The following is a 26,066-nucleotide window of genomic DNA, read 5'->3' as shown; positions in this document are numbered from 1 at the left end:
AGATCCCAGTATTCTTGCCCAAGGTCCAATTTTTTTTCTATTAAGTGTCCTATGTGTTTATCCCTCACATTTTTTAATTCATTCAGATTTAAAAACTCTGGTGCTGACATTCTCTATATTCATTGCCTCCCCAGCCCCAACAAATTGTATCTCACCTCCTGCATATCTCTCCTTCCCTGTTATTCATCTCCCCCAAAACTTATCCCCCTTATTTAGACTCCCATACTCCCTTTTGCCTCCTCTATTTCCATCCTCTCACCTATGAGACTTTCTTTTCCCCCCATAGTCTTTTTTTCCCCCCTCACCTCAGCATACATGATGCCTTCCCCATCTGTCATACTTATTGTAAATGAGGCTCCACCCCTGAGAGGATTACTCACCATCTCTTACTTGTCATAATCGTAGAACCAAGGGTTTGTTAGTAGAAATCCTCTCAGAAGAAGAAGAATGAAAACATTACTCAAATATTTGTGAAAATGGGGAAAAAATTACATGATCAATCCAAATGAACAGATGCAAACGAAGTGCAAGAAAATTTTATTGCACTTGTAGATTAAAAAAAAAAAAGAAGCCAAAGGTAAAATGAATGGGTTAAAGCAGGGGTGCCCAAAAGGTCGATCGTGATCAATCAGTAGATTGCAAAGTTAACGCAAGTCAATTGCAGAGCCCATCCTGGGCTCCGCGATAGAATCGCATTACCTTTGCATTCTCCCTCCTTCCCCGACGCTGTAACAGGCCAGCAGCGACTGCAGAAGCGCCGGACCCACCAGCCTTCCCCCCCCCCAATGTCAATTCTGACATCAGAGAGGAAGATCTGGGCCAGCTAATCACTGCCTGGCTGGCCAGGGACTGCCTCTCCGATGTCAGAATTGACATCGGGGGGAAGGCTGGTGGGCCCGGCGCTTCTGCAGTTGCTGCTGGCCTGTTGTGGCATCAGGGAACAGGGAGATCTCAGTGGCAGCGGTGGCATGGGGGCCTGTTCCTAGGCAACGGCCCCGGCGGTGGCTTGGGGAAAAAGAAAGCACAGACAGAGAGAAAGAAAGGGGAGCCTGAAAGGAAGACAGAGACAGAACAAGGACACAGAAAGACAGACAGAGAGAGAAAGAAAGAAAGGGGGGGCAGGGAGACTGAAAGAAAGACAGAGAAAAAGAAAGAAAGGGGGGCAGGGAGAGAGAAAAAAGAAAGGAGAGGGGGCAGGGAGAGAGGAAGAAAAAGTTGGAGGGAATGGAGTGGGTCGGGTGACAGGGGGCAGGCAAGGAGAGAGGAAGAAAAGGTTGGACTCATGGAAGGACAGAGATGTTGGTTGGGGAATGGAATGAGGTCTGGAGGAGAGGAAGCATGCAGAAAGCAGAAAGAAGGGAAGAAATATTGGATGCACAGTCAGAAGAAGAAAGTGCAACCAGAGATTCATGAAATCACCAGACAACAAAGGTAGGAAAAATGATTTCATTTGCAATTTAGTGATCAAAATGTGTCCATTTTGAGAATTTATATCTGCTGTCTATATTTCACACTATGGCCCCCTTTTACTAAACCGCAGTAGTGGATTTTAGCACAGGGAGCCTATGAGCATCGAGAGCAGCTCCCTGTGCTAAAAACCAATATCGCGGTTTAGTTTAAAGGGAGGGGATATATTTGTCTATTTTTGTATAGTTGTTACTGAGGTGACATTGCATATTTTAGTCTTGTTAACCATCCCTTTTCTAATAATTCCTAGCATCTTGTTTGCTTTCTTGGCCGCCGCCAACGCTCATTGGGTGGAAGGTTTCAGTGTATTGTCCATGATGACACTCAGATCTTTTTTTTATTGAGAGCTGACCCCCAAGATGGATACTAGCATCCAGTAACTATGATTTGGATTCTTCCCAATGTGCATCACTTTGCATTTGTCCACATTAAATTTCATCTGCTATTTGGATACCCAGTCTTCCAGTTTCCTAAAGTCTGCTTGCAGTTTTTTACAGTCCACATGTATTTTAACAACTTTGAACAGTTTAGTGTCATCTGTAAATTTAATCACTTCACTCATAGTTCCAGTTTCCAGATCATTTATAAATAGCACTGGTCCAAGTACAGATTCCTGCATCACACCACTATTTACCCTCCTCCATTGAGAAAAATGGCCAATTAACCCTACCCTTTGTTTTCTGTCTGATAACCAATTCTTTTTTTAAAATAGTTTTTATTATCATATTTTTCATTCCATAAGACACACCTGACCATAAGACGCACCCTATATTTAAAGGAGGAAAAAAACCATTCTGAACCAAATTTTCCCTGCCAGGCTCTGCACCTAACCCCACACTCATTGCCAGGCTCTGCACCCTGTCCCCCCTCTGGTGGTCTAGTGGTAGGCTGGGACAGGGCACAGGGTGGGCAGGGACAGGGCACAGATGTTAAGACAGATGACTTTCTAAAATATGCAATGTCACCTCATTAACAACTATATAAAAATAGACAAATATTGGGCAAAATATAGACAGCAGATATAAATTCTCCAAACTGACACATTTTTGATCACTAAATTGAAAATAAAATCATTTTTCCTACCTTTGTTGTCTGTTTTTTTCTTTCTTTCTCTTTCTTTTTTTCCTTCCTTCCTTCCTTCCTCAGGCCCAACTATTGTCCCTTCCTCTCTCCCTCCTATGTTCCCCTCACTGCCTTCCAGCCTGTTCTCTTCCGCCCCCCCAAGCCTGCCCGCTCGCTCGTTGGTTTTAATTGCCTCCCGCTGCTGCCGCTGTGAGAACACATCCACAAAGTGGCGGGGGAGATCTCCTATCTAAAGCGCCGAGAGGGAAGGATGAGCAGGGACCCAGCAGCGCTTCACTCCCTACAGCGGCTGTTCACCCCCTACGAAGAAACAAATTGCTGGAAAGGGCCAGGCAGGTGCAGCGATTGTACGCCGCCGGCCCAGAAGCCTTACTCCCGACGTCAATTCTGATGTCGGAGAGAAGGTCTGGACAGCCATTGGCCAGCCCGGACCTTCAGTCTGACGTCAGAATTGACATCAGGGGTAAGACTTCTGGGCAGGCAGCATGCAATCGCTGCAGCCGCCTAGCCCTTTCCAGCAATTTGTTTCTTCGTAGGGGGTAAACAGCCGCTGTAGGGAGTGAAGTACCACTGGGTCTCTGCTCATCCCTCGCTCTCAGTGCCAGAATCAGCCATTGGCCAGCCCAGACCTTCAGTCCGACGTCAGAATTGACGTCGGGGGTAAGACTTCTGGGCCGTCGGCGTACAATCTCTGCACCCGTCTTGCCTTTCCCTTTCTCTATTTATGGTGGCCAGGAGCAGCGGCAGGAGCCACCAGTAGCAGAAGGGCGGCAGCGGGCGATGGGTGGGCGTCGATCTAAATAAGATAATGGGGGGGTTGGGTATTCGCTCCATAGGACGCACCCTTTTTTCCACCCACTTTTTTGTGGGGAAAAAAAGTGCATCTTATGGAGCGAAAAATACGGTAAATTTTTAGGTATACATTCAACATCACAACAGCAAACTATGAGACAACAGCAAAACCAAAAAGGTCTTATGATCCTTCACAAAGACCTAAACAATTCAAACCCCGCACCAAAGACACCTCCCTCAAGCCTAACCCCCCCCCCCCCCCCCCCCGACACCGTCCCCACACACACACTCCAGTGTCAAAAGTTCAATAATGAACTTCTAGCTCTATGGGACAGTCCCTCCCAAACATGAGCCCAAATTCTGCAAAACTTCCTCCAGCGACCAGGACCACCCCATCGAACATCCAGATGTTCAAATTTTTCTCCACATGGTAACAATGGGCACCTCATCCTGATGCCACAACAATAGAATACATTTCCGGGCCAGTAAACAGGCTTTCTGCAGTAACAAATTTCCCCTTCTTGATAAACCCATGGTTGACAACCTGAGAAAAGAGTAGAACATCTGCCCTCAATGGAATCTGCTTACCCAATACAGTTTGTAAATATAGCACAACAAAAGACCATAATGTCTGGATATGGTCACAAGACCAAAACATGTGAAGTAAACCAGCAGGGGTGGACTGGCACTTAGGACACCGAGCATGAGAGGCATACCCAGAAATGTATGCCCGGTAAGGAGACACATGTAGCTGCAGAAGAAACTTAAAGTGCTGCTCCTGCAGCACTATGGAATGGGTCAGATAACCAATTCTTAATCCACAATTGAACATTGCCTTCTATCCCATGCCTCTTTAATTTTCTCAGGCGCCTCTCATGAGGAACTTTATCAAAAGCTTTCTGGAAATCTAGATACACTACATCAACCAGCTCGCCTTTATCCACATGTTTATTCACATTTTCAAGAAAGTCAAGCAAATTGGTGAGGCAAGACCTCCCTTGGCTGAACACATGCTGATTCTGTCTCATTAAATCATGTTTGTCTAAATGCTCCACAATTTTATACACTACACTACAGTAGTTCATACCCCCCCGCCCCCTCCCCAAAAATATTAGAGGAAAAATTGATAGACTGTTGACAACAGAAAGGTAACATATGAGGGACTGCTGAAAAGTTCTCAGCCCAACCAAGAAGAGAATGATGTAGAGTAGGGGTGTACTACAGCAAGTTGATAATTAGAAATCTACCTTAAAGGAGGAAAAGATCTCAGATTTACCACATAGGGAACATATATGTTTTCTCCCTATAAATTTGTGGCATATGGTTTCTTTCATTGATCAGCCCTGTTTTCCTTGGCTCTGAGAATGTGGAGACAAACTTCCTGGAAGATCCATATTTAATGTTAAGGCGTTTGAAGCTCTTCTTGTATTCTTATTAGAATGTTTATTTTCTTATTTTTCTCATCTATTCTCTATTTTATTTCTTCATTACTCTACTAATTGTCATTTTTCCAGGTACTTTAGTTAGATTGTGAGCCTTCGGGACAGTAAGGGAATTTCTAAGTACCCATTTTACTTATAATTTTAATGCACCCTATTGTCTATTGTCTATTTTTCTGTAAACTGCTTAGAATCCTAACGGAGTTTAGCGGTATATAAGAAATAAATTACATTACATTACATCAAAAACCTCCTCTGTTAAATACTAATATTCTTAATTTTTATCGTTTTTTATCTTTTATAATAGTGGAATGAGACTTACTAATAACTTTAATTCTAATTTTTATTAAAAAACTTAATAAAGTGCAGGAAAAGTTACTTTTCTGCCTCTTTGCATTAATGGAAGCATCCTGTGAACACACAGTTAAAGTGCTTGAGTGCTGTAGATGAAAGTGCTTCAGTTTAAGGTGCTTCAAAACAAAGTGCTGAATTCCTAAATTGAAAAATATTGCACATTAGAAAAACATAAAGTGCAAATGCTTAAAACTGCCACGGTGTAACTCAACAAACTAGCAAAAAAACAGCACTTATCTCAAGAAGAAGCTGAAAGCTGGTAAAGTGCAACGTGCTCATGAAGTCACTCCAACAAACATAGGTTGGAAACTGCACTTGTAAAGCAATAATTCACACTGCTTCACTATTCAACGGGCCCCGTTTCACCCTAAGGGGGCTTCATCAGGAAACACGCTAAAATATAAATATATTTAGAAAAAGTTAAGAATCATTCTAAATCACATAAATATCTCATATAGTCACACAGAACTTACTTTGTGCCTGTGGTAAATCAATTCAGTACACATTTGATGATATATAAAATGGCGCTTTTATCTAAAAGAAAGCTTGCACATGCGCGTTGAATCTTAAAAAACATGACGTATTTTTAAAGTGCTATCGCGCAAATCTTAAATATTTAGAAGTGGTGACTAATTTGAGCAAAGGAAAGTAAATATTGATGTCAGACATTAAGGAGAACCATCCAAAATGGAATATTAAATGAAACTCGACCATTCTACTTTGTTGTTCAAACCGTGTGGGTACACACTATTTAATCTAAATATCCATCTAGATTAACGTTGTTTCAGACGTCCTAGACCAGCGATGGCGAACCTATGGCATGCGTGCCAGCTGTGGCACGCGAAGGCCTTGCAGCTGGCACGCGGGAAGGTCCGCAATAGAGAGCTGCACGGGTCGCGGGGATCCCGTGGGGACGCATCCGAGGGTCGCGGGGTTCCTGCGGGGCTGGATGTACTAAGTCGCGCGGCTTTTCTCCCTACCTGCTCTTCTTGCAGCACAGAGCCGAACGGAAGTCTTCCCGACGTCAGCGCTGACATCGGTAAACAAAGCCCTCCCTCCCTCCGACGTCTGCGCTGACGTTGGGAAGACTTCCGTTCGGCTCTGTACTGCAGGCAGGGTAGGTAAGGAGGAGTAGCCTCGCGGCTTGAGTGGTTTCCAAGGGAGGGGGCGGTCCGCCCCGCCCCGTGTGCAGCACAGCCGGCCAGGTCCCCTTACGTTTGTGGCGCTAACCCGACCGACCGACAACAGCCCTGGTCCGACAAATCTCCCTGCCCTTAACCGCGAATCTAAATTACCTTCTTACAGCAGCTGTAAGAAGGAAATTTAGATTCGCGGTTAAGGGCAGGGAGGTTTGTCAGACCGGGGCTGTTGTCGGTCTGTCGGTCGCGGAAGCGCCACAAAAGTAAGGGGACCTGGCCGGCTGTGCTGCACCCGGGGCGGGAGAGAAGGAGGGGGGAGAAGGACGCTGAAAGCACTGGGGAAGACAAAGGGGTGAAGAAGGACGCTGAAAGGCCATGGGGAAGACGGGGTGGGGGGGGAAGGACACTGAAAGCATTTGTGGAAGACAGAAGGGGGAGAAGGATGCTGACAGGACATGGGGAAGACAGGGGGGAGAAGGACGCTGAAAGCACATGGGGAAGACAAAGGGGTGAAGAAGGACGCTGAAAGGCCATGGGGAAGACGGGGTGGGGGGGAAGGACACTGAAAGCATTTGTGGAAGACAGAAGGGGGTGAAGGACGCTGACAGGACATGGGGAAGACGGGGGGAGAAGGATGCTGAAAGCACATGAGGAAGACAAAGGGGTGGAGAAGGATGCAGAAAGGACATGGGGAAGATGGGGGGTGGGGTGGAGAAGGACGCTGAAAGGCCATGGGGAAGACGGGGGGGTGGAGAAGGATGCTGAAAGGCCATGGGGAAGACGGGGGGGGGAAGGACGCTGACAGTACATGGGGAAGATAGGGGGGGGAGAAGGACGCTGACAGGAAATGGGGAAGAGAGAGTGGGGAGAAGACGCTGGCAGGGAAGAAGACAGAGATGCCAGACTATGGGGGGAGCGGAGGGAAGAAGATGGGTGCCAGACCAATTTGGAAGGGGGGAGAAAGGGAGAGGCACAGTAACAGAGCAAATGGAAGACGCAGAAGGAAGAGAGACAGTGGATGGAAGGAACTGAATGAGAACATGAGGAAAGCAGAAACCAGGCAACAAAGGTAGGAAAAGAATTCTATTTCTTTTTTTCTTTGCTTCAGGATAAAGTAGTATATTAGTTGTGTTGATAAAAATTTATAAACAAAAGAGGCTCTGGTAGAAACCCATTTACAAAGTGTGTATTCTTCCCAATTAATATTTCCAAATTAATAAAGTCTTTTTGCTTATTTGTAAATGGGTTTCTACCAGAGCCTTTAATTCAGTAGCATAATTAAATGAAATAACTATTTCTGAAGTGTATAGGGACAGGCGGGGACGGAGGGGTTTCCTCACGGGGACGGGTGGGGACGGGTGAGACTTTGGCGGGGACAGGTGGGGACGAGTGGAATTTCTGTCCCCGCGCAACTCTCTAGTCCGCAATTAAGATATGCGGCGCGGCGGGAGGCGAGTGTGCCGGTGTCTGCTTTGCAGCTCACCTGGCAACAGGGCTGGACTGTGACCCAAACAAAGTAAGAATAATAATAATATAATAATAATAACAACAGTTTATATACCGCAGGACCGTGAAGTTCTATGCGGTTTACAATGAATTAGAAAGATTCTACAAATTGAATGGAACATTCATAGTTAGAGATTAGTGGTTAACAGTTTACAAGATTAGATTTGGGGTGGGATTGTGATGGGGTCTATTGTCCAGATTCGTTACCTAGGTATTTCGAGAACAGGTATGTTTTTAGGTGTTTCCTAAAGAAGAGCAATCCCAAGTGCTTTCATGGACTTAAAATTGTCTGGCAGAGAATTCCACGCTTTTAGGATTTCATTTTCAGAACTGCTAGCAGTGATTTCATTTGTCACCCTTTCACACTCAATACGTTCAAGAGCCGCACGCAGGTCATTGAATTTACTTTTCCAGATAGAGCTTTCTTGAAATTCCAGTAGCTCCATTTCCAAATTTTGAATATCCAACCACTGTAAGCAGGAAAGATCAAGATCTTCAAATGTGGACTTTTCTGGGGAAGTTATAAATGAAAGGGATGTCTCCATCTTACGGAACTGAGAAAATCTTTTACTAAAATTCTCCTTTGCTTCGGCTACAATGGTGGAATATGCTTTGTGGATTTCCTGGTGTTTTTTATGACTGTCCACAAATGTTGTAGAATTATCCAAATGTATTTTTAGGTTGGGAAAATATTTTAGCTGTCCACTCTCAAGGTCTTTTTCAAAAACATGCAATTTTCTCTCAAAAGCTTTGATGTCACTAAACATGCTTTCTGCTGTTTTTCCCATGCCTTGTAATTTTTTGTTTAGTACATTAAAGTGGTTAGTAAAATCTGTAAAGAACATGAGGTTGGTAAGCCAGGCCATGTTGGTGAGTTGAGGATAGTCTTCCCCCTTTTCGTTCATAAATAGCCTAATTTCTTCCAAGCAGGCCACAAATCTCTCTAACACTCGTCCTCTGCTCAGCCACCGGACATTATTGTACATCAGTAAAGTGTTATATTGTGCCTGAACCTCATCAAGAAGGGCTTGAAATTGTCGAAAATTAAGAGCATGCGCCATGATGAAGTTCACCATTTTTGTTACATCTTTGAGGACATCGTCAAGTTTTTTGCTGCTTTCTTTGGCGCAGAGAGCCTCTTGATGTATTATGCAGTGAAATTGAATCAGTGGATGTTTTGCTTCCTTAGCAAAGAAATGAATGAATCCTGATGTTGTCCCCCACCATGCTAGGTGCTCCATCGCTAGTAACTGAAACTACTTTTTCTGGACTTATGTCTAGTGATGAAAAAGCCTCCATCACAGCATTGTGGATATCTATCCCTTGTGTTCTTCCAGGCAAATACAGCGGTTTTACCAGCTCTTCTCTCATGATGTCACCAGTAGCATAACGCAAAATGAGCGCTAGTCTTGCATGGTTAGTAATATCTGTACTTTCATCCAAGCACATGGAGTAGAAGGGTGCTTTTTGTAAGTCGCAAGTAAGCTGTTGACTAACATCAGCAGCCATTCGCAGAACCCTATCTTTTGCAGTATTTCTGCTTAGCGGCATCTCAGAGATGCGCTGCACAATTTTATCCTTGTTTTGGAAATCATGGAAGAGTGAATTACTCCCAGCCAAAATTGCCTTTTTGATAAAATCTCCATCAGAGAGGAGCTTACCATGTTTTGCCATGCACAGTGAAATTTGAAAGCTGGCAACTGTAAGATGATTAGTTTTTGAAAGATAGTTGCTAAAACTAAGAGACTGGGAGTGATATTTCTTTAATTTTCCTACAAGGAACTCTTTTCTTTGAGCTAAACCAAGTTCAGCAACACTGTTATGGTTGGTCTCAAAGTGACGTTTGACACTTGATGTGCGAGACACAACACTTTCATTACACAATGCTTTCCCACTGCGTTCAATCACTCCATATGTACTCTGTCCAGGCCTCTTGGAATGGTCTTCCACTATCTGTTTTTGCTTTTTTTGCTGTACTCATTTTCTTTGTTCAAGACTTCAAGTCTACAAAAAGATAACATTTGTATAATTAAAAAAATCTAATGAAGTGCTGTATACAAATCCGTCCCCATAAAAAAATATGTGATTGGGGAATTTTACTAATTGTAGACATCCATTTTGGTCAAAAAATATACTGTCCGGGTGAAAACCGGACTTGTGCAACCTGAGTGTATGGGAAAAGGACTTTTATTTTTCATTATTGGAGCCTTTGTTATTTTATTATGATGTTTACAAAAGCACTGTGAAGGGCCACATATACACTTTACTGTTTTTTGCTATATTGAGTTTTCCATAAGGTACAGTGTGTACAGAGGATTAGTGTGTTGGTTGTTCACAGAGAGCCCAGCCCTCCTCTCAGCTTACTGAACTTCTCTATGCAATCATCATAAGCAGCTTTTTTATTTCCTCAAATTTAGCATGTTCCCCATGGAAGATACAGAGGTTTTTACAGAGGAGCACATTATTAGACACATTAACTTCCCCCCATATCCTCACCTCTCTAGCATGGGAGCACTAGGAACTGTTCCTGATTACAGATGTCACATGTGGAGTCACACTACAGCCTCACTGAGTTCCTGTGACAGACTCAGTGTGAAGCTTCTCTTCCTCCCACCACTTCCCCCTCACACACTGCCTGGCTCAAAGGATACTAAGGGGAAGACAGGCAGGCTAAACATCCACTCACAGGACTGCAGCCAGCACAGGATGGGCCGCGGCCCACCGGGACAATGCCCGGTCCTCCCAATGGCCAGTCCGGCCCTGTTGCCAGGTGAGCTGCAAAGCAGACACCGGCACACTCGCCTCCCGCCGCGCCGTATATCTTAATTGCGGACTAGAGAGTTGCGCGGGGACAGAAATCCCACTCGTCCCCACCTGTCCCCGCCAAAGTCTCACCCGTCCCCGTGAGGAATCCCACCCGTCCCCACCCGTCCCCGCGAGGAATGTCCTCCGTCCCCGCCCGTCCCTATAAACTTCAGAAATAATTATTTCATTTAATTATGCTACTGAATTAAAGGCTCTGGTAGAAACCCATTTACAAATAAGCAAAAAGACTTTATTAATTTGGAAATATTAATTGGGAAGAATACACACTTTGTAAACGGGTTTCTACCAGAGCCTCTTTTGTTTATAAATTTTTATCAACACAACTAATATACTACTTTATCCTGAAGCAAAAAAAAAAAAAGAAAAAAAGAAATAGAATTCTTTTCCTACCTTTGTTGCCTGGTTTCTGCTTTCCTCATGTTCTCATTCAGTTCCTTCCATCCACTGTCTCTCTTCCTTCTGCGTCTTCCATTTGCTCTGTTACTGTGCCTCTCCCTTTCTCCCCCCTTCCAAATTGGTCTGGCACCCATCTTCTTCCCTCCGCTCCCCCCATAGTCTGGCATCTCTGTCTTGTTCCCTGCCAGCGTCCTTCTCCCCCCCTATCTTCCCCATGTCCTGTCAGCGTCCTTCTCCCCCCTCTGTCTTCCCCATGGCCTTTCAGCATCCTTCTCCACCCCCCCTCCCCCCGTCTTCCCCATGGCCTTTTGAGCGTCCTTCTCCACCCCACCCCCCCATCTTCCCCATGTCCTTTCTGCATCCTTCTCCACCCCTTTGTCTTCCTCATGTGCTTTCAGCGTCCTTCTCCCCCCCGTCTTCCCCATGTCCTGTCAGCGTCCTTCTCCCCCTTCTGTCTTCCACAAATGCTTTCAGTGTCCTTCCCCATGGCCTTTCAGCGTCCTTCTTCACCCCTTTGTCTTCCTCATGTGCTTTCAGCGTCCTTCTCCCCCCCCCCCTGTCTTCCCCATGTCCTGTCAGCGTCCTTCTCCCCCTTCTGTCTTCCACAAATGCTTTCAGTGTCCTTCCCCCCCCCCCACCCCGTCTTCCCCATGGCCTTTCAGCATCCTTCTTCACCCCTTTGTCTTCCCCAGTGCTTTCAGCGTCCTTCTCCCCCCTCCTTCTCTCCTGCCCCAGGTGCAGCACAGCCGGCCAGGTCCCCTTACTTTTGTGGTGCTTCCGCAACCGACAGACCGACAACAGCCCCGGTCTGACAAACCTCCCTGCCCTTAACCGCAAATCTAAATTTTCTTCTTACAGCTGCTGTAAGAAGGTAATTTAGATTTGCGGTTAAGGGCAGGGAGGTTTGTCAGACCGGGGCTGTTGTCAGTCGGTCGGGTTAGCGCCACAAACGTAAGGGGACCTGGCCGGCTGTGCTGCACATGGGGAGGGGCGGGGCGGACCGCCCCCCTCCCTTGGAAGCCACTCAAGCCGCGAGGCTACTCCTCCTTACCTACCCTGCCTGCAGTACAGAGCCGAACGGAAGTCTTCCCAACGTCAGCGCAGACGTCGGAGGGAGGGAGGGCTTTGTTTACCGACGTCAGCGCTGACGTCGGGAAGACTTCCGTTCGGCTCTGTGCTGCAAGCAGAGCAGGTAGGGAGAAAAGCCGCGCGACTTAGTACATCCAGCCCCGCAGGAACCCTGCGACCCGTGCAGCTCTCTATTGCGGACCTTCCTGCGTGCCAGCTGCAAGGCCTTCGCGTGCCACAGCTGGCACGCGTGCCATAGGTTTGCCATCGCTGTCCTAAAACAATGTCTTTAACTGAACTTTTGATTGGTGTAGAGGAAGGACTAAGAATTTCTTTTAAATTCTGATTTCTGGAGAAAGCAATTCGCAACTTGCTATTTTCAAAACAAGGATGTAAATTAATGATCTCCCAATTTCTTCTCACAATATCCGCAGCTATCTTACTCTTAGAACAATATCTCGTGATAAACGTAAGTTGGTCTTCATCTTGAGAGGAAGTGCCCTTAAGTTGATGTAGCAAATGATCACGATTAAATAGTTGGCACGTTTTCGAGCTTGATGTAATGTTGTTTTAGGATAACCTCTCAATGCAAGTTTAGATGATAAATCTTTCGATTGTACATTAAAATCTGTAAGAGATGAGCAGTTTCTTCTGATCCTGACCATTTGTGAGAAGGGGAGACTTTCTTTTAATTTTCTTGAATGACTGCTGTCAAATTATAGAAAAGTATTGCGATCTGTTGGTTTAATATGTACTTTAGTAGAAAAATTCTTATGAATGTCCAAGAAAATATCAACATCCAGAAATTGAATATTCTCGGTTGAAGATTTCAAAGTGAACTGAATATGTATGTCACAAGTCCCCAACCAAGTGTAGAAATGATTTAACTCTACCGAAGTTCCTCCCCATAACATGAAGATATCGTCAATAAAACGATACCAACATAGAATTTTGTCTGCAAAGGGAGAGGGTTGTACCCATTCTTTTTCAAAATTACTCATATATAGGTTAGCAATGGAGGGTGCGAATGCTGCCCCCATCGCTACACCTGATGTTTGCAGATAAAGTTCATTGTTGAACATAAAAAAGTTTTCAGTGACGGCAAGTCTAGTAATATTAGTGAGGAATTCAAAAGGAATCAAATGAGGCCTGGGAAGATTTTCTAATGTGTCTTTAACAATCTGGATTGCCGCATGTTGGGGAATGGAAGTATAAAGAGAAACAACATCCAAAGTAACCATAATACACGGTGAAATTGAATTTAACTGTATATTGTCCAATAACCGCAAAAAGTGCGCAGTGTCCTTAATGTATGAATCACTCTGCATAACCGCATTGTGAAGGAAAAAAATCAACAAATTTACTGAGGGGTTCCAATAATGAATTTCTAGATGAAATAATAGGCCGACCTGGCGGTTGATGTAAATCTTTGTGAATCTTGGGTAGGAAATACAAAATCGGTGTAACTGGGTGAGGTTTATTTAGAAATCTGACATCTCTTTTAGTTAGATAACCATCTTTACATCCTTTTTCAGTTAACTTCCTAATCACACTTTGTAGTCTCTTTGTTGGATCTTACTTGATTTTATTATAAATGCTAGAATCATTAAGTTGTCTAAATGCTTCATGCATATAATCGCTCCTATTTAAAACAACTATCGCTCCTCCTTTATCGGCCTTTCTTATTATAATCACACTTTTTTTTGGCTTGCAAGCTACTTTTAAAATGGCCAAGTCAAAATGATCTACCAACAATAAAAATTTAGAAAACACGAGGGAATTCAAGATGGCGGATGCCATTTAGCTGAGCTCGCAGGCTTAGCATTTTCTTCAAAAATGGAAAGCTGCCACTTACTTTGCCGATATGCCTCATACTAAGAGGAAGGGGAATGTGAGATCGGCACAGCTACCACTGCTCACATTGTCTCCGGCCCAGCAGACGATCCAGCGTTTCCTGCAGCCGCTGAGCCTAGCTGACACCCAGATATCCATGCGGCGGCAGAGTTCCGCATCAGACTTGAGTGAGGGAGCACTCAACTCCCTGGATTTGTTAACATCGTTGTCACCACCGCTTCTCTCTGTGCCTCCATGTCCAGCAGGAGCACAGAGTGGTGAGCCTGACCACGAGGGAGAGGAGCAGGAGACCCCGGAGTACGCATTGGGAGGAGCTACTGCCCGAGCTGGACTGCTGGGCCAAAAGATCGCTGAAGGAGAGGGAGGATCAGCAACTACCCCAGCGGTGACACTAGAGATACTCCTGGAGGCTATTAAAAAGGTGGATGTGAAGGTGGAGAAGACAGCCTCAGACATGGAGGTATTGGTTCAGAAAATGGATACTTTTTCAGATAGTTTGGTTAGAGTTAAACAAGAATGCATGGACAAAATGCAAACTGAATCAGCCTCCTTGAGAGACTCAATTACCACTATAATTAAAGAACAAAATTTTGCAGCTCGTAAAATAGAAATGATAGAGAACTATTATAAAAGATTGAATTTGAGAATGCTAAACTGCCCAAGGATACCGGCAATATCACCGATTGAGATTTTCAAAAAATTTCTTATAGAATGTTTGAATTTTCCGCAAGACCAGATCCCGCCCATAAATAAAGCATATTTTTTATTTGTTTCAAAAAGATATTCTGATATATCTAGGGGTGAGAACTTGGTCTCCGACAAAGACTTGCAAAATCTTAAGGCCGTATTAGAGGAGTCATCTATAGATGTTAAACAAAGAACAACTCTAATTGTTAACTTTATCTTTGAACAAGATCTTAATTCTGTAATGAGGTTATTCTTTAAAAAATCTGGAATGCTTTTCTGTGGTCAATGTTTATTTTTATACCATGATGTAACTAGAGTAACTCAGGAAAGGCAAAAATTGTTTTTGGGAATGAGAGAAGAGACAAGGAGGCTAGGTGCTACATTTTTGTTAGCTTATCCATATAAATGTGTTATCAAGTTTATGGGTTTAAAATATTTGTTCTTCATACCAGACCATCTACGATCCTTTTTAGATCTCAAGGGTTTAGCTAGTGGTAGCTCAAAAGAATAATGCCGGGTTGTAGCGCAAATTGATAAAGACCCTCCTCTTCAACTAAAGATCACCCTCTGTCTTCTCCCCCCCTTAAACCCCCTCTCTCCTCTCTCCCCTGCCTATCTTCTCCCTAAATTTCAATATAGTCCTCTCTTAGTCCTTACACTGACAAACTGTATCTAAACTCATAGAACTGTTCTTAAACTAAACTACTTATATGTAAAGTCTACTCTTAATTTGCTTATTCTCCCTTTATTTAAATTACATCACATTCTTATAGTCCAAACATTTAAACCTGTTGTACTTCTTATATGTCAAATTACTCTCCATTGTGTATGTTCACTTGTAGACTGTTCTGAGCTACTGGGAGGACGGGATAAAAATCTAAATAAATAAATAAATAAATAAGTCTTTTCTTTGTATTTTACTGCAAAGCTCCCTATAATTTCTTTTTCTCTCCTCCTCCTAATTGAAGTCTAAGGAAGAGTTAAGTTTCATAATAATTTTTATGTTAAATGTTATAATGCTTTATGATGTTAATTTTGTTGGAGTATGACTCTGTATTTGTACAGCAAGTAGTTTATACTTGTAAAGTATGTTAAATTCAATAAAAATTTTAAATAGAAAAAATTTTAAAAACACAAAGTACACTGTACGCAAAGAAAATGTTAATTATCATTTATATCTGGGGGGGTGTTCAAAGAGATCAAGGCAGATGACTTTAAAATATGCAATGTCACCTCAGTAGCAACTTTACAAAAATATATACAAATATATCTCCTTCCCTTTTGCTAAACCATGATAGTGGTTTTAGCACAGGGAGCTGCGCTAAATGCCCCATGCTGCTCCCGATGCTCATAGGCTCCTTGCGCTAAAAAACACAATCACGGTTTAGTAAAAGGAGGTCATAGTGCAAAATATAGACACTTGATATAAATTCAGACAGATTTTGATCACTAAATTTAAAATAAAATCATTTTTCCTACCTTTGCTGTCTGGTGATTTCATGAGTCTCTGGTTGCACTTCCTTTTTCTGACTGTAAATCCAATATTTCTTTCTTTCAGGCTCTCCTCCAGATCTCATTCCATTCCCCAACCAGCATCTCTCTCTGTCTCTCCATGAGTCCAACTTTTTCTTCCTCTCTCCTTGCCCCTCCCCTTTCTTTCTTTCTTTCTCTCTTCCTGCCCCCGTTTCTTTCTGTCTTACTTTCTCTCTCCCTGACCCCTTTTCTTTCTTTCTCTGTGCCCCCCCTTTCCTTCTGTCTGTTTTTCTTTCTCTCTCCCTGCCCCCCTTTCTTTCTTTCTGTCTTTCTCTCTCCCTGCCCCCCCAAGCCACCACCTTTGCTGCAGATTTCTCCCTGCTTTTCCTACGCCTGGCCTGGCACATACAAGCGCCGGGCCCACAAGCCTCTCCCCCCCCCCCCCCCCACGTCAATTCTGACATCGGAGAGGAAGTTCCAGGTCAGCCAGGCAGCGATTGGTTGGCCTGGAACTTTCTCTCTGACGTCAGATTTGACATCTGGGGAAAAGCTGTGAGTCCGGAGCTTATACGCGCCTAGCCTGGCGTCTGGGAAGCAGGGAGAACAGAAAGCAAAGGCAACACGAGTCTATTGCGGAGCCCGGGATGGGCTCCACGATCGACTCGCGTTGCCTTTGCGATCTACTGGTTGATTGCAATCAACCTTTTAGGCACCCCTGATATAGAGCCATGAAACTTACAAGCTATTCCACACTTTTCTTAACTCTTTTTGTTTCAATGATAGCAAATGAAATGAAAAGTGTGAAATAACTACGTTTCATGGCTCCACATCATTCTCTTCTTGGTTGGGCTGAGAACTTTTCAGTGGCCCCTCATACTGTAAGAGTTCTGATAGTGCACCCTTTTGTTTTACTGTACAGAGCATTTCATTTGTCAGCTTTACAAGTGTTATAGCACTAGTGGTTTCTGTTTTTTTGACCAGTAGTAGTTTAAGGATATATCTTCTGAGCTATCACCAAGTGTTGCCAATTTTTGTACAGTTTTTTTAAATGCATTTTTGCAAGCATTCATCAACTTCTTTTAGTGGGACCCACAATGTCAAGTTGCTTTTGGCTCTAATCTAGCATTTTATAGCCCATGGATTCTGTGCTCTTATTTCTACTGTAGTATGCAATTAAAATCCTGAAGATATTTCCCTCTCACTTCAAAAATGTTGTTGTTCTCTTGCATGATTTTGGAGTAGATTATGTCCTTGTGTGGGAAGTAAGATTGAATGATGAGGAAAAGTGGGAAAAAGATAAAAACAAAGGATCTGAGAGTGGGGACCACGTGAAGCTGAAAACAGAGGAGACCCACAGAAACTGGAGGAAGATGTTCTTACAAAAACTGGTCTCTGCTGGTCTGAAGATGGAGGAGGTAATTTGTCTTTTCATTCTACTGACTCCTATCACTCTTGCATTTCTTCAGGAGCAAAATGGATCTCAGTTCTGCCTCCATATCCTGTGCTCTGAAAGGAACCGAGTCTGTTCATTAAGGAGTTAAATTTTATAAAAGTTTATCTGCCCATAAATACGGTTTCTACATGCAAAAAGGTCTTTTTTATAAAATTAATCTATGGTACTGTATATGCATGTATAAGTATGTAATTTCCCCTTTAGGGTGGTTTTGGGTCTGGGGCCTGACCTGGCTGGAGTCCCCTGAAGGCAGTCTCCATTGGTCCCTCACTTGTTTGGCACTGGGTGCCTCCATCTGGGGGAAAGAAGTGTTAGAGCAGTGTCCTCCAAACTTTTTCAAGTTGCAGCACACTAAAGGTTGTGGCTGCAGCTCGAGGTACCTAAAAGTGTGCAAGCGTCGCCATGATGACATCACGCACATGCATGACATCATCACATCGACATCCGTGCATGTGCAAAGGCCTTTCAGACGGGCCCTGAGATGCCAGTGGGAGATACCATCAGGGAAGATGGCCAGAGAGAAGGGGAGGCATATCCTCTAGGCCAGTGGTTCCCAAACCTGTCCTGGAGGACCACCAGGCCAGTCGGGTTTTCAGGATAGCCCTAATGAATATGCATGGAGCAGATTTGCATGCCTGGCACTTCCATTATATGCTGATCTCTCTCATGCATATTCATTAGGGCTATCCTGAAAACCCGACTGGCCTGGTGGTCCTCCAGGACAGGGTTGGGAACCACTGCTCTAGGCAGTCCAGCCAGCGCCGGCACCTCTCCTCCTCCCAAGTGTGCCGCAGCACTCCTGAAATATCAGGAAGCACACAGTTTGTGATACACTGGGTTAGAGGGTATGATCACCCTCTTCTCCCCACAGGAAAAATCCAGAAAGACCTCTGTGAACAAGGTTGACTAATAAATTAAATAGGTTTATTTGAACTATGTACATAGGCCTAATCATAAAGCCAATTATCATAAATAGCTTTCAGCAGTGTCAGTATTCACACACTTAAACCAATACTAATACAGTTAACCCAACAGCATTAGTCTATGTTTCAGATATCCAAAACCACTAGCTCATAGTCTTTTGAACCTTTAAACTCTCTCAGTTCTGTTTTAGTCTTTGGAAAACCTTTAAACCTCTGTCAGTTCTGACTGCCAAAGCTGTAGCTGCAAGCTCCTCCCAAATTTCTCAGTTAAGTCAATAAGTGGGCATGACTGTCTCCTTTCCAGTCTTCCTTACCCAGTCCTCAAGATCTCACCCTTCCTTTGAAGCTCTCAAAGACAGGTGGCTGCTGTTCTTCTGGGCTGGCTGGGCCTGCTCCCACTGTAAACTTCTGGATGTTCATCCTGAGCTCTGAGGACCCTGTCCTCCCAAGAGCTTTCCTCCTCCGATGACCGCTTCTAGGAAGCCTTGTCTCTCCATTGATCTACAAGTGTCAATTGCACCCCAGTAGCATTGTCCCTCTTCAAGAGGAGCCTCTTGGGTAGTTTCCTGATGGGGTTCAAATTATCAGCCCTCAACAGGGCTCTGTAACCAGGGCTCCCTCTTCTCTTCTTGGCCCTAGGCACTGATGGTGCCCCCGCAGGATCTTTTCTTCTATCCTGTGCCACTCCCAAAGGCTGCTTCTCTTTCTCCTTAGACCTTGAGCTATTCCCAAAAGCCTCTTGCCTTGAGACTAGTTCCTAAAAGTTGCTTCTTCTTTTCTTCAGGAGAGCCTCTAGGTGTACACCTCTGCTAGCACTCAGAATACCAGCTCTCTTAAGAGTAACAGGGGTCCCTTGAGGGCTATCTCCTAGATGAAAATATTATACAGATATAATTCTGTACGCTGCAAAACTAATTTCTCTCTTCTTTTTCTCCTAGACCAGAGATGTCAAACTCAATCACTTAAGCGGCCGAAATCTGAAAAAAAGACTAAGTCACAGGCCAAATTTTTAATTAAGATACTTAGGGGTCCTTTTATTAAGGTACGCTAACCGATTTAACGAACCTTAATAAAAGGACCCATAAGTATCTTAATTAAGGCATAGTCTTAGCAGAAATATAGGGTTACAACGTCTCCAACCCCACACCGGCTCTGTGGTGTAAACAAAATAAATCTTGTATTCACAAAATAGAAAATAAAATTATTTTTTCTACCTTTTGTTGGTCCCAGACTCTGGTTATCTTCTGATAATTTGCTTGCCAGGGTCTCCTGCCCATTTGTCATTTTCTTCTTTCTCCGTGCTAACCATCCATCTTCCATCTCTGTCCTCTCCTTCTGTTTCCCGCTGATAAATGGCTGCATCATTGATCACCTTGATGGACATGGGCTGATGAGGACCAGTCAGCACAGTTTTAGCAAAGGCAGATCATGTTTGACGAACTTACTGCACTTCTATGAAGGAGTAAACAGGCAGATAGACAAAGGTGACCCGGTCGACATTGTATATCTGGATTTTCAGAAGGCGTTTGACGAGGTTCCACATGAATGACTACTTTGGAAAATTGCGAGCTATGGAATCGAGGGTGAAATACTCACGTGAATTAAAAACTGGCTGGATCATAGGAAACAGAGAGTGGTGGTAAATGGACAATACTCGGACTGGAGGAGCATCACCAGTGGGGTGCCGCAGGACTCGATGCTTGGACCCATGCTCTTCAACATCTTTATAAACGATCTAGACATTGGTAAACGAGTGAGGTGATTAAATTTGCAGACGATACAAAGATATTCAGAGTAGTGAAGACACAGGGGGATTGCAAAGATCTGCAACGTGACATAATCAGGCTCGAGGAATGGGCATCGACATGGCAGATGAGGTTCAACGTGGATAAGTGTAAAGTGATGCATGTAGGCAACAAAAATATCATGCACAAATACAGGATGTCTGGGGCAGTACTTGGAGAGATCTCCCAGGAACGAGACTTGGGAGTTCTTTTTTTTTTTTTAGTTCAATCTTTTTATTTTTATTATATACTCAAATAAACAAGGAAAACAAAACACTCAAATACAGCAGCAGACTCAAACACTCTTACTGTTATGAATCAACCAAATATACTAATCATCAAAATAAAGTAAAGTATAACGTCCTGTAGGTTAGCACATTAAAGTCTGTACCACAAAGAGAGAGCATTAATAATAATAAGTGTAAAGGGGTAAGTGTCATCATACATAAACCTATGTTCCTTATAACTCACATTAATTTAGAACTCTGGACCATACTTTATCATAGGTAGATAATGAGTTCGTTTTTTCAGCAACATATTTTTCATTAAAGATGTTTTCTCGGGTGTTGATTGATTCTTTCACCGGAGCTCACACACCAAGCGTCTTATACCAATAGTGCTCACTAGCGCCCCCCCCCCCCCCCGAGACTTAGGAGTTCTAATCAACAAGTTGATGAAGCCGTCCGAGCAATATGCGGTGGCGGATAAAAGGGCGAACAGAATTGTAGGAATGATAAAGAAGGGGATCACGAACAGATCGGAGAAGGTTATCATGCCATTGTACTGGCCGCCGTACATGAAGAAGGACACGGTACTACTCGAAAGTGTCCAGAGAAGAGCGACTAAGATGGTTAAGATTGCTGTACAGCGAAAGATTAGAGAAACTGGGCCTCTTCTCCCTCGAACAGAGGAGATTGAGAGGGGACATGATTGAAACATTCAAGGTACTGAAGGGAATAGACTTAGTAGATAAGGACAGGTTGTTCACCCTCTCCAAGGTAGGGAGAACGAGAGGGCACTCTCTAAAATTGAAAGGGGATAGATTCTGTACTAACATAAGAAAGTTCTTTTTCACCCAGAGAGTGGTAGTAAACTGGAACGCTCTTCCAGAGTTTGTCATAGGGAAGAACACCCTCCAGGGATTCAAGACAAAGTTAGACAAGTTTGTGCTGAATCAGAATGTACGCAGGTAGGGCTAGTCTCAGTTAGGGTTCTGGTCTTTGACCAGAGGGCCGCCGTGTGAGCAGACTGCTGAGCACAATGGACCACCAGTCTGACCCAGCAGTGGCAATTCTTATGTTCTTATGTTCCCTTCCCTCCCCTGGAGGTCTGGTATCTTTCCTTTTTTTCATGTCCATATTTGCAGCTGCAGCAATGGACTCCACCATCCCCAGATCCATCTGTCCGTTTCTCGACTACCCTTTCATCCAGCATCTCTCCCTCCTTCACCACCACCCCAGGGTCCACCATCTCTCCATTTCTCTACCCAACTACCCTCCTATCCAGTATCTCTATCCCCCTCCACACCATCCCTTGTGTCCGACTTCTCTCTCTCTGTTCCTTCCCTCCCTCCCTCCATCCCATTGCCCACCATCTCTCTCCCTCTCCTCTGTTTTATTTCTTCCCCACTCTACCCCACTCTCCCTCCAAGCAAACATATTCCCTTTCTTTTTAGCCTCTCTTTCTATCCCTCCATTCCTTTGTTCAACATTTCCTCTCTAGCCCCTCTCCATTGAGCATCTTCCCCTTTCCTCCCTGTTTTCCCCTTCCACATGTCCAGTATCCACTCTGTGTCCTTACTCCCTCTCTCCATGCTTATGATCTCCCTTTGTCATTCTTCATCCACCCTTGATCTAGCATTTTCTTGTATCCTTATTCTCCCCTCACTCCTCCTCAGTCCAGCACATGCACATCTGGACCCCTCCTTCTCTCCCTCTGGATACTTCTACACCAGAGCCTACCCCCATCCCGAAGGCCTGCATGTTTTCCCCCCTTCTTCCCGGTCTCGCCTTCGTATGTGGCCTGCCGTTCCTACCCTCCCTCCATCCCGGCTTCCTGGTCTCCTCTGGCCAGCCGGCAGCTGCTGCTGTTGCTCTTCACGCGTGTCTGCCTTTGCCTGGTCTCCTATTCAGAGCAGCCTGCTGAGGATTTCTCGCCTGCTTTAGCGAACCTTGCAGGCCTCTGTCAACCTCGGTAGCACGTTTCCTCCGAGGTGATACCGCTCCTTCTCTGATGTACGGAATTGCATCAGAGGGAACGTGCTACTGAGGCCGACAACAGCCTGTGAGGTTCGCTACAGCCGGCCAGCGATCCTCAGCAGGCTGCTCTGAAGAGGAGATCAGACTAAGGCAGAAGCAAGTGAAGAGCAGCAGCAGAGGTTCATGCCGGCGGACCAGATTGAGTATAAAGTTGAAAATGTCTGGCAGGCCAATTTTTAGCTCACTGCAGGCCAGAGTTTGACATGTCTGCTCTAGACTAAAGGTATTTTCCCCAACTATTTCTTCTCTCTCTTAACCTCATGGGGAGTAGATTTCCACTTCCCCTATTCTGCTCAAGCGCTTTTTAATTTATATCTTTGCATTCATATGGGCCCACAAGCTGTATTCACATTCATGAAATAATCCTTTAAAAGGTACTGTATGTCATTCCTCCCCAAAATGTCTATGTGTTAATCCCTCCAGTGCATGATTTGCATAAGGTGTTATCAAAATCCTTCTGCCATGTAACCTTTGTGAACTTGATGCAGTTTTCCTGCCGCACAAATAGATGACAGTTAAAACTCTTATTCAGCAGACAGAATAGTGCTGATTTTAAATAAACTATACACAGATTTCTTATTTTCAAGCTCAGGTGAGAAACCCACCCACAGAGGAGGTTTCAAACATATGCAGAAACAAGACAATAAAGGGACATAGCCAGACCTCTAATTTTGGGGAGGGGGGGTCAAATTCCCTCATCTCTCCTTTCAGTACTCTCCTCCTGCCCTCAGGTGTTAAAAATACCTTTGCTGGTGGAGTTGCCAAAGTCCCGCCTTCCAAAGAAATTCAGGGTACAAGCAGAGCCAACAGCTGCATGCCTTTAAATGGCAGTTCCAAATCTAGGGGGGTGCCATGGGGGAGCCTGTTCCTGGTTCAAATCAGTCAGCCACATTCCACAACTGAGCGAGCTCGAGAATCAGTGACTGAGAGATATATTACTAATTGAGCTAGGTAAGTTTTGAGTGGCTGCTGGCATCTGCCCTGTATGTCCTATCTGTCTGTCCAAATTAGATTGTAAACTGTTCTGAGAAGAGACCATCTATGTGTTAAATGTACAGCGCTGTGTATGACTTTCACGCTATAGAAATGATAAATAGTAGTAGTACTTTTCTTCCAACCTTGCAGTTACTGGGGGTAAATAAGGTATTTAACTCCTAACCTAACCCCCACTTACTTGTAAATTAACCATGCCTGAGAAACTCCCTAATCCCCTACTTCTTGTTTGTCTGTTGATTAGATTTTAAGCTCTGCTGAGCAGGGACTGTGTCTCAAATGTTTTAATGTACAGTGCTGTGTATGTCTAGCAGTGCTATATAAATGATAAGTAGTAGTAGTAGTAGTAGTAGTAGTAGTAGTGTTGGCAGCTGGAGACTAGAGAGTTGCGCGGGGACAGAAATCCCACCCGTCCCCACCCGTCCCCGCCAAAATCCCACCCATCCCCACCCGTCCCCGTGAGGAATCCCTCCGTCCCCACCCGTCCCCGTGAGGAATCCCTCCGTCCCCACCCGTCCCCGCGAGGAATCCCCTCCGTCCCCACCCGTCCCCGCGAGGAATCCCCTCCGTCCCCACCCGTCCCCGCGAGGAATCCCCTCCGTCACCATCCTTCCCTATAAACTTCAGAAATAGTTATTTTATTTAATTATGCTACTGAATTAAAGGCTCTGGTAGAGACCCATTTACAAATAAGCAAAGAGACTATTAATTTGGAAATATTAATTGGGAAGAATACATACTTTGTAAATGGGTTTCTACCAGAACCTCTAATGTAAATATAAAATATAAATACTCAGCTGATGAGAACCCACAAACTGTCAGCTGAGGACTTCCTTTGCAGTTGGCCTGGGGTCCCTTTTGCCAAGCTTGGCAGGCAGCAGTAGCGTCCCTGAGTCACAGATGCTGGCACCTCAGTGGCTCATGGATGCTGCCAGCGACTGCTGCGCTTAGTGGAGGGGAGATCTGACCATCTCTAGAGGAGGTCCTCTGCTGGCGGTGCTTGGGGATCCCCACCAGTCACAGCAAGGGCCAACAAGTACTTCAACACTGTAGAAATAAAACCAGAAATGCATTTCCTTTTCTTTTGAACACAAAACAAAGATATCTGCCATATACATTTCCCAAGGCAGATGACTCTATGCAATGTCACCTCGGTAACAAAATACAAAAATAGACAAATACACCCCCTCCCTTTTTACTAAACCACAATAGTAGGTTTTAGCACAGGGAGTTACGCTGAATGCCTCGCGCTGCTCTCAATGCTCATAGGCTCCCTGCGCTAAAAAACAATATTGCGGTTTAGTAAAAGGGAGCCATAGTGCAAAATATAGACAGCAGATATAAATTCTCAAAACAGACACATTTTGATCACTAAATTGAAAATAAAATCATTTTTCCTATCTTTGCTGTTTGGTGATTTCATGAGTCTCTGGTTGCACTTTCTTCTTCTGACTGTGCATCCAATCTTTCTTCCTTTCTTTCAGCCTCCTGTATGTTTCCTCTCCTCCAGACCTCATTCTCTCCCCCAACTTTTTCTTTCTGTCTCCCTGTTCCCCCTTCTTTCTGTCTCTCTGTCTGCCCCCTTTCTTTCTTTCTCCGTGCCCTCCCCCAAGCCACTCGGTTTGCTGCCACCGCCATCGGGGAATAGTCCCCAAGCCACCGCTGTCCCAAGCTTTCCCTGCAGAAGCGTCGCGCTGACCAGCATTCCGCTCCCTGACGTCAATTCTGACGTAGGAGAGGAAGTTCCGGGCCAACAAGACATTTCTCCTCATTCCATCCAGCCTGAGCCCCATCTCTCCTTGATCCAGCATTTCCCTTCTGTGTCTGTCAGAATTACCATTCCACCTATTTTCCAGCATCACCCTTCTTTGTGTCCATCTCACCTATATCCCTATCTCACCACTTTTTCAGAATCTTCATTTGTCTCTGTCCTTGTCTTTACCCCATATTCACCATTTGCCCTTTCAATGTCTTTATCTCCCCCCCCACACACACACTTTTTCAGCATTACTTCTATGTCTCTATTTCACCTCCTCTTCATGTCCCCTCTGTATCTCTATCCTTATTCAGAAGGTCCTGCTTACCCTTTCTCTTCTTTGTGTCACTATCTCCATTTTCAGCTTTCCCCCCTTTTCCTTTGTTACTGCACCCTGTAGCCAAAATCTTTCCACCCTCTCTCCACTCCGGCCCAGCCCAGTATGAAATATTTCCTTTTGTTTCTCTCCCCTCTCTCTTCTCCTCCCTCACCCACGAGTCCTGCATCTGGCCCTCTCCCTTCTACCTGCACCTGGCAACACCCCCCTGCTCCGCGGCTCTCTTAAGCAACTCGTCAGCAGCGGTGATCAAGACAAGCTGCCGACATCGAGGCCTTCCCTCTACGAGTCCCACCTTTGTGGAAAAAGGAAGTTGAAACAAGCGGGACTCGCAGAGGGTAGGCCCCGACGCCAGAAGCTTGTGTCGATCGTTGCTGCTGAGTTGCCGAAGAGAGCCGCAGGTAGAAGGGAGAGGGAGATAGGAAGGCTGTAGAAGCTCCGGAGCATGACACCGAACCCGGCCAGGATGATTTCTTTT

General features: G+C 44.7%; 1 protein-coding gene across 2 annotated transcripts in view; it reads left to right on the top strand.

Annotated features, from left to right (window-relative positions):
• Nucleotides 1-26,066, top strand: part of ANO7 (anoctamin 7) — a 454,465-nt gene that overhangs the window by 82,900 nt on the left and 345,499 nt on the right. For both annotated transcript variants that reach the window (XM_033958099.1, XM_033958098.1), the window contains exon 4: nt 17,327-17,499. In XM_033958099.1, the coding sequence (XP_033813990.1) occupies nt 17,327-17,499 (173 nt within the window). The remainder of the gene's footprint in view (nt 1-17,326; nt 17,500-26,066) is intronic.

This window comes from Geotrypetes seraphini, chromosome 9 (genome assembly GCF_902459505.1).
Source record: "Geotrypetes seraphini chromosome 9, aGeoSer1.1, whole genome shotgun sequence".
Classification (NCBI taxonomy): Eukaryota; Metazoa; Chordata; class Amphibia; order Gymnophiona; family Dermophiidae; genus Geotrypetes; species Geotrypetes seraphini.
The sequence above is the reverse complement of the archived record's forward strand: the minus strand, read 5'-3'. Positions and strand labels throughout refer to the sequence as shown.